Below are 10,151 nucleotides of genomic sequence, written 5' to 3'. Positions count from 1 at the left end.
GTTAATGTGACCTCTGGTATATATATATATATATATATATATATATATATATATATATAAACTGAAGAATAAATATAAAAACTTACAATACAAAACTTATATTTAATGTAATAATTAAATTTAGAAATATTACAAAAACATTTAGCATAATTATAAAAATGATAACATATGTATTGCTGGCAATAAAACAGTATTTTCCTATATTTTCCAGTGTCCAGTAAGTTAGACTTTTTTTTTTTATTAAATTAAATAAAAATAAAATAATAATAAAAAAATACATTATATACAGTATTATATATATTTTGCATTATTTTCAACTGTAAGAAAATATAAAAACATAAAGTTTACAGTAATTATAAATAATTTTGTTTATATTTTAATATATTTTAATAATTAATTGTAAAATATTCGAAATTACAAATACTTAAATATTTACAACTATTATAAACATAACATATTCTAAATTACAAATACTAAAAATTAAATATTACTTGGCATAAAACTGTATTTTGCATTATTTTCTTTATATATACACACAATAACTTTTTTTAAAAATTTATATTACTTTTATTTATAAAGTTGAAAAAAAGACAAATTGATACTGATAAATATTTTGCTAATTTTATAATACATACACTTTGATCCTTATGAAATCTGAAAATAAATTATTAGCAATTATTATATACAAAAAGTACAAATACCAGCACAAATTACATTGCATTTTATTATATTATTAACATAGACATGTAATAAATGTATTAAAGGAGTAATGAAATATAATTGCATTGTTTTTGTGATTAAGCTATAGTTTAAACCTTTTCCCCCCGGGTTTCACAGACAAGGCTTAAGCATAGTCCTAGACTAAAATGTAAGTCTGGGCTGTTTCAACTGAAATAAAATTGCACTGATTGATCTTAAAATATATCGGTGCCTTTGCTTTGTCTCAAAATGCACACCAGTAATGTTTTTTCTAAGTATGTTTATAAAAATTACTTAAATGTTCTAATTGATCTTTGGCCTAATCCTGGCTTAGTCTAAGCCATGAATGTGAAACCGGGCCATAGTGTTTGTGTATTTATACTAAATGTATTTAGACTACTGTTTTTCGGCCAAATAGCTAGAAACTATATAGTTCGATTTTTTACCATGGTATTGCTATATGTGTGGCTTTAACTGTGGCTATCATGATTTAAATGAGGTTGTTACAATTTTTACAGATGAGACAAAAATGTCATATTAATATTACAGCCTTCACAGCAAACTGGAAAACAGGAAACACAATCCTGCTTCATGACTTGAAAAAATATCACTCATTAGAACATGCAGAAACGAAGAAATTAATTTTTCTATTAAGATATTTATTTTGTAAAGGAAAAATAACTGGAAAGTGTCAAGAATTCAAAAAGATTAAGTGTTCGTCATGATTTTAGCATTAACAGTTAACAGTCTGGTTTCTACAACTTTCACTTGGGACCAAAAATCACATCGACTGATATGCAAAATGTTATTGCAATTTTTTGGACCATATCGCCCAGCCCTATAACAACAAGAGCATCCCTGCCATAGAATAAGCATATATTGCATATATTTTTTGCAAGGTCCAAAGCAATTTCCATGCTGAAGTTTAGCACGACCTTTACAGATAAACCCCAAGCTCAGAATTTCACTAAGAATGCAGTGACATGAAGGTGGAAGATAACAAATAACTCCAAAGTATATAGTCAAATGCATACATATTCTCTTCCCACACATTATTCACTTCCCAGCCCTGACAAATGACTGTTATTTAATAAGAGAAAAAAGAAAACCTTGAATTAAACACATTAAATCGCCACTCCAAAAGAGCAGACTATCTCACGCGCCACTATCTGCTCTCTGAAGCCGCCCTATTAGTGTCTGAGCCTCTGCTATTCATTACATGCGGCAAATAAACTCTAGATAATGCAGCTTTCAGCCGCCCCCACAATTCATCTCTCTGACATCTACGCACATTAATATTCATTACCGAGTGGCATTTTGACAAACAAACGCCCAGCTCGCCGCAAACGCTGGGAACGGGAGAGAAGCGGTCGGGTGTGATGCTGCGTTCGCTATGATGTGGCGTGATTTATCGGGAGGTTTCTGGCCCTGCGTGATCATGTACTTCAACTGGGTCACGGTGCCCTTCTTTATTCGCAGGCTTTATTAATGCAAACAATACACCGGCTCGATTAGTTTTCTGATAACGGCAGAGGTAGGTCACCGATCCGCACGTTCCCATTCCAGAGATACAAAAGGGGAATTGACTAAAATGAATTGCACCCGCTGATAACACCATTTATTTGCACATGGTGCAAGTGTTGTTTTACCACCGCTCGCTAAAGAAATTATGCAAATGTACACAAAAGGCCGGTGGTAAATGCAGTGTGCATGGAGCAAAACTCAATTTTGAGTACTAAAGAGTGTAGGATGCAGCACAGTATCATGAACACTGCACAGCTTCACAATAGCACCTGGTTTATGAATAAGGTGCAATCAATAATGAGTCTCATTTACATAGAAAGGAGGCGTGTTTGCATGGGAAAGAATAAAAATTGCTTAATTTAAATGCAGCATGTTCTTATTTTTACACATTCAGTGGCTGGTTAAACTGGATTGCCATGGAGTCAAAAAGATGATGCATGTAGTTGCAATTAGGTAACATACTGCAGAAGATGAAGCTGTATATATAGCAATCTATCACTTGCTCACCAATGGATCCTCTGCAGTGAATGGGTGCCGTCAGAATGAGAGTGCAAACAGCTGATAAAACATCACACTAATCCACAAGCAATCCACACCACTCCAGTACATCAATTAACATCTTAAAAAGACAAAGCTGTGAGCTTGTAAGAAACAAATGCAACATTGGGACATTTTTAACTTCAAACCATTGCTTCTGGCTAAATTATGAGTCCTATATCTATGATATTGCTTTCACCAGTGAAAAGTTGTCTCGTATGAATCAGGGTCAGATTAAGTATGTGTGTTTACAAGCCAAAACAGTCCAAAACAGCTGTAAGCAAATATGTGACCCTGGACCACAAAACCAGTCATAAGGTTAAATTTGACAAAACTGAGATGTATACATCATATGAAAGCTCAATAAATAAGCTTTCTATTGATATATGGTTTGTTATGATAGGACAATATTTGGCTGAGATACATCTATTTGAAATCAGAAATCTGAGGATGCAAAAAAATCAAAAAGACTGAGAAAATCACCTTTAAAGGTGTCCAAATTAGATTCTTAACAATGCATATTACAAATCAAAAATTACATTTTGATATGTTTACAGTAGGAATTTTACAAAAAATCTTCATGGAACATGAACTTTACTTAATTTCTTAATGATTTTTGGCATAAAAGAAAAATCAAAAATTTTGACCCATGCAATGTATTTTTGGCTATTGCTACAAATATACCCCAGCGACTTAAGACTGGTTTTGTGGTCCAGGGTCACATATGTAGGTGGATTTTGACGTATAGAAGAGGGACCTTTTCACTGGAAGCCTTATTATTGATTATGGACTCATAATTGGACCAGAAACAATGTTTTGAAGTTTAAAACAGCTTATAAATGGATTTGTTTCCCACAAACACGCAGATTTTATCTTTAAAAGACACTAATTGATGGACTGGACGGCACCCATTGACTGCAGAGGATCCATTGGTGAGCAAGTTATGCAATGCTACATTTTTCCAAATCTGTTCTGATGAAAAAACAAACACTTCTACATCTTGGATGGTCTGAAGTTGAGTAATTTTAACCAAAATGAAGTAAAAAGAAAGTGTTGGGATTATATGTGTTTTTGCAATGATATTCAGTTTTGTCATTGTTTTTAACTATATGAAACAACTTTTTGACTTCAATAAAGCAAAAATGTAAAAATGCTAAATATGTTGCAAAAAAATTGCATTGGGGTTCTTTTTGCAATCAAAAACAGTTTTGTCTTTTGCAGTATTTTTATTCCACTAACAGACAGCATGCAAAACTGTTGCAAATCTTTAGTGAACTCATCACAAAGTGTCGAACAAGAACTACTTTTGGCAAAAGAAACGTGTTGTTATGAATTATACAATGCACAGAGAACACAGACTGCTGATGCTAGTGCACATTGTGTGTTAATGTGTTTGCATGGGAAAGAATAAAAATGGCTTAATTTAAATGCAGCATAATCGTATTTTAAGCACACTTAGTGCTTGGTTAAACTTGATTACCATTGTGTAAAAATCATGATGCATATAGTTGCAAATAAACCAAGTACATAGTTCACCCAAAAACAAAAACAAATCCTTAGAATGTACTCACCCTCAGGCCATCCAACATGTAGCTGAATTTGTTTTTTCATCAGATTTGGAGAAATGTATTTAAATTACTCGCTCACCAATGGATTCTTTGCAGTGAATGGGTGCCGTCAGAATGAGAGTCCAAACAGCTGATAAAAACCTCACAATAATCCACACCACTCCAGTCCAACAGTTAACATTTTGATAAGTAAAAAGCTGTGTGTTTGTAAGAAACAAACCCAACATTGAGATGCTTAACTTCAAACCATTGCTTCTGGCTAAATTATGAGTTGTCTTGTATGAATCAGGAGGGAAATCTGCACAGATCGATTACTATTTACAAGACAAAACAATACACAACAGCTGTAAGCAAATATGTGGATGGATTTTGATATGAGAGGACAACAGAAGATTTTTTTTATAGGAGGAAGCATTATTATAGATTATGGACTCATATTTTGACCAGAAACAATGGTTTGAAGTTTAAAAGGCTTATTGATGAATTTGTTTCTTACAAACACGCAGCTTTTGGCTTCACAAGACGTTAACTGATGGACTGGAGTGGTGTGGATTGCTTGTGGATTATTGTGATGTTTTTATCAGCTGTTTGGACTCTCATTCTGACGGCACCCATTCACAGCAGAGGATTCATTGGTGAGCAAGTGATGCAATGCTACATTTTTCCAAATCTGTTCTGATGAAGAAACAAACACTTCTACATCTTGGATGGCCTGAGGATGAGTAATTTTTAGCACTATTTAAACTATAGCATTCCTTAAAAAATGCATAAAAAATGTAAAATTAAAAACAAAAGGAAGTAAAAAGGAAGTGCTACCAAAAAATATTCACATGCTTTTTGCAATTATATTCAGTTTTGTCATTGTTTTGTTCAATAAATAAAAGATATGTTGCAAAAGAGTTGCTACCAAGAATTTGTTTGTTGTGTTTTGTTTACATGCATTGGGGTTCTTTTTGCAAAGCTGTTGCAACTGTTTAGTGAAATCACCCCAAAGTGTCGACAAGAACAACTTTTGGTGACAAAAACATGTTCGTTATGAATTGCAGAATGCACAAACTGCATTGAACACAAACTGCTGACTCTAGTGCATCTTTTGTGTTTATGTGTTCGGAGTTGCTTCTACGAGTGCAAACAAACTGCATTTCCTCTGGCTCATAGAGATGAGGCACTGTTTTATAAGACAATAACGGCTTGTGGAGGAGCGTCTCTCTGACTTCAGGCTACACTTTTGCCTTAAAACGGCGCAAATTACATTACACCAGGTGTTTGAGCACAAATAGACGTTTTCATTGGGCGAGCTTGACTGCTGGGCCTAAACAAGCAGAACGAAAAAAAGTGAAGTAAATTATTGGTTCCAGAGCAGGTTCCAGACATGTGTTGAGTGCACCTAATTCCACAATGTGCTTACATACACAATTCTGTGGCGTGAGACTCCAGCAACCTCAGCCAGCTATAATCCTGCAGAGAATATAGCCAACCCCTGGATCGCTAACAAACACACAGGAGGATGCTGTTTGCTTTGGATCATCTGAAACAGCAGTACGAGAACCACCAGAGTGATATTTAACTTCACTCTACTGGGGAAGAATATCAAAACCAGGAGAGGTCAATGAAACCCAGAACCTGATGTGGGCGTCATGCTATTTTTCCATTGGTGCACATGAATATGAAGTACTGTACTGGTGCACTAGCAACACAATTACTGCAAGAAGCTTGCACAGGACTCAAATTATGGCCTCTAAGCCAATTCTTGGAACATTTTTCTTGTTTCCAGTTCAGAGAGAGATCTCTGTGACAGAAATAGTAGAGGAGGTCAACTTTTGTCCAGGGAAATCTGATGAATGTTTCTTCTGTAGCACAAAACGGCAATAGAGTCATACATATTTCTGAGCGCTCTTTTTGTTTGCGCAAAACTCGCCGGTGATGCTAGGGTGTTCTGGGTGGTTTTCTAGATGGTTTCTAAATCTTCATGAAGTGTCCTGTTTAAGGAAACCCCTCCAGTTAAGAAAACCCTCAGTATCATATCAAGTGCAATGGGGCTAAGGGGTTCTATAACTTAAAGGAGACCTATCGTGCCCCTTTTTACAAGATGTAATACAAGTCTCAAGTGTCCCCAGAATGTGTCTGTGAAGTTTCAGCTCAAAATACCATACAAATCACTTATTATATCATTTTGAAAATGCACATTTGGAGTGGAAGCAGAAACGCTGTTTTCGTGCATGTCTCTTTAAATGCCCACTTTTCCAGAATAGAGCTGTGCCTTTACAGCTCATTCCTCAGATACTCTGCTAAAAAACATTTGTTTCGTTTTGATTATCATGTCTATCTCACTGAAATCATGCATTTTAAACCATATTAGTTTAAACTTCTGATATAGGGTTTTCTGAGCGTACACGTCTGAAGCAAACATACAGAAAGTGTCTGTCACACGGCATGTGAGTGAAAAAAAAAACTGAGCTTAAACTGTCAAATACACACAAGTTTAGGAGGGTCAAACACCATTTACAAAAAAAGGTGTAACAGGAGTTTTTCGACATACCATAACTGTATTGAACCTGAGTACACAGATTTCGCATTCGCATCGCAGAGCTAGACAAGATGAGCATTTGAGGTGAATAAGTAAATAAATTTCACATTTAGAGCCCTTTGAAGCTGCATTTAAACTGCATTTTGGAAGTTCAAACTCACGGGCACCATATAGAAGTCCACTGTATGGAGAACATTCCTAAAATGTTTTCCTCAAGACACATAATTTCTTTACGACTGAAGAAAGAAAGACACAAACATCTTGGATGACAAGGGGGTGAGTAAATTCTCTGTAAATATTTGTTCTGGAAGTGAACTTCTCCTTTAAAGAGTTTTAAAGAGTTTGATTTTGGACCTGTGCAAAGAAATTTCACTATGCAAATTACAAGTTTGGTGAACTCTGACATACAAATCTGCAGTGCTAATTAACAATGGAAACACCTTTGTCTCCATAGATGCAGGTTCTTTTTGTAATTGTTGCAACAATTTTCTTTCAACTGCAAAGTTTAGCTGACAACAGTAAATATGTCCACATCTTAAATAAATGATTTTTTTTTGCTATTTTATCATCTGCTAATCACCATTTATTTGATTCAAAGTACAGCAAAAACAGTAACATTTTGAAATATTTTTAATATTTAATATTATATGAATTTTTAGCAGTCACATAATCCTTCAGAAATCATTCTAATATTCTGATCTGCTGCTCTAAAAAAAAAAAAAAATATTTTATTATTATTATTATGAGAAAATGCAGAGTAATTTTTTTCCAGGTTTCTTTGATGAATAGCAAGTTCAGAAGAACAACATTTATGAAATGGAAATCTTTTGTAAATCAATATAAAAAATAAAAAATAACTGGCTTCATATTCACTTTTGATCAATTTAAAGCATCCTTGCAAAATAAAAGCATTCATTTCCATAATTTCTTCTTGGAGCTTTCTATGTATCAAAGAAAAAAAAATTGCACTCAATTGTTTTAAATATTGATAATAATAATAGCAACAAAAAACATTTCTTGAACAGCAAATCAGCATATTAGAACGTTTTCTGAAGGATCGTGTGACACTGAAGACTGTAGTAATGATGCTGAAAATTTAGCTTTGATCACAGAAAAAAATTACATTTTACAATATATTGAAATAGAAAACAGTTATTTTAAATTGTAAAAATATTTAAAAATTTTACTGTTTTTGCTGTACTTCGGTTGAGCAGAAGAGACTTCTTTAAAAAAAAAATTAAAAATCTTACTGTTTAAAAACTTTTGACTGGTAGTGTATACAAATAAAAGTTTCATTTGAAAAGAAGCAATCCACTCTCTGAGCAGCAAGCATGAGCAGCAATAACAGTCTCTCCTCTTACCTTTTCTGTCAGTGTTGCTGGCCGTTGTGGAGGGAGAGAGGCCCTTAGGCGGCTCCTTGTTGGTGACCAGGGAACTCTTGTGTTTGAGGCATTTCGGGGCGTCCAAGGATTTCAGCTTCTTGGCATGTTTGGTGCCTTTGTAGTGGGCCAATGCCTGGCTCTAGGAAAACACAAAACAGGCCAACCCGTGGAGAGGGCCAGCCCGGACCAGGTGTTAGCAGCATCAGACAGGGGCAAAGGAGCTCTGAGCCATGAGCAAACAAGCTGCTGGAAGCAGCGCTGCAATGTGGCACGCTCACATTTCGTTGACATCAAACCACCCATCTGTGAGGGTGAAGGTGACACGACGCCCATCTTCACACAGTCCAGTAAAATGGGGCGCTCAGTGTGAGAAAGGCTGTATGCTTGTGAATCTCACATTGTTCAGCGTCTCTGAGCTTCACCTGTATGTGTCGGCTGTCTGAATCTGCGCCAAAAGCTAATGAGCTGCCTACATATGCACCATTTTAAGGCACCGTAGGCGTGCAGTGCGATGAAAAGGACAACTTTACAGTTTTTCTATGTGAAAAAATCTCTGAAATCACCAGTATGTGACGTTAAAAATGGTTTGATAATTTGGATAAAGAAATTTAAAATATATCAATGCTGGTTAATAGAGATGAGAACCCTTTGTATTTTAAAATAAGATCAATTATTCTGCTTGGCAAATATCATTTAAGAAAAGGGTGTGAGAGGGTTTGGATAACTGCAAAATAATAACATAAATAGCATAAAAATATTTATGCAAAATGTAAATTTAAATATATATATATATATATATATTTTTTTTAAATATAATATTTCTAATAACAATAATTTAATAAAAAAAAAATATTTAAATGATATATATACACAAAATGTATAATAAATATAAAATATTATTAATGAAATATTTCAAATATTTTTATAATATTTTAAAAAGAATATATTATAATATATTATAATTCTATAATATACAAAGAATTTGTATTTTTATTGAATTAAATGTATTTTTCGGTGACAAAATATATATATACATATACACACACACTACATTCAGTTTTATAAAGACAAAATAAAATATAAAAATAAAATGTATATAACATTTATAATAAATATGATAGAATATTATAAATTATTTAAATATTTCAATTCTTTAAATAATATTTAAACAAATTTTTATCATATATAATATAATTCTATAACATATAAAGAATTCATGATTAAATATTGTACACTTTTTATTGAATTAAATGTATTTTACACTATGTATTTTGAAATTATACTAAACCAAAGCCAACATTAAATAATTATATCAGGATGACTAAGGTTTTTAATATAAGTCATAATTATGTTAATATATATTAAATACATTACAATTATACAGTCATTATATAAAACTACATTCAGTTTTTTAAATCTAAAAACTTTATTGAATTGAATTTATTTTTTGGTGACAAAACACGAAACATCGCAAAGCCAGCATTAAATAATTAAATTATGATGATTAAACTTTTTAATATTAGTCATATATATATATATATATATATATATATATATATATATATATATATATATATATTAATATATATTAAAATATAATACAATACAATTATATATAAATTATATAAAACTACATTCAGTTTTATAAATATAAAATATAATATAAAAAATTGATAAAATTGACAATAAATATTATAAATTATTTTTAAATATTTCAAATATATATTTTTTCATTTAAAAATATTTTTATAATATATAATATAATTATAAAATATATAAAGAATTCTTAAAATAATACTTAATAATTAATGATTAAATATTGTACACTTTTTATTGAATTAAATGTATTTTTCGGTGACAAAACACAAAACATCGCAAAGCCAACATTAAATAATTAAATTATGATGATTAAAC

At 32.3% G+C, this 10,151-nt stretch overlaps 1 protein-coding gene across 2 annotated transcripts in view; it reads right to left on the bottom strand.

Annotated features, from left to right (window-relative positions):
* The window catches only part of znf385d (zinc finger protein 385D), a 113,835-nt gene that overhangs the window by 28,836 nt on the left and 74,848 nt on the right, over window positions 1-10,151 (bottom strand). For both annotated transcript variants that reach the window (XM_073847109.1, XM_073847110.1), the window contains exon 4: window positions 8,217-8,376. In XM_073847109.1, coding sequence (XP_073703210.1) covers window positions 8,217-8,376 — 160 coding nt within the window. The remainder of the gene's footprint in view (window positions 1-8,216; window positions 8,377-10,151) is intronic.

The sequence above is a fragment of the Garra rufa genome, chromosome 9, assembly GCF_049309525.1.
Source record: "Garra rufa chromosome 9, GarRuf1.0, whole genome shotgun sequence".
NCBI lineage: Eukaryota > Metazoa > Chordata > Actinopteri > Cypriniformes > Cyprinidae > Garra > Garra rufa.
This window is presented reverse-complemented; position numbering and strand designations above follow the sequence as displayed.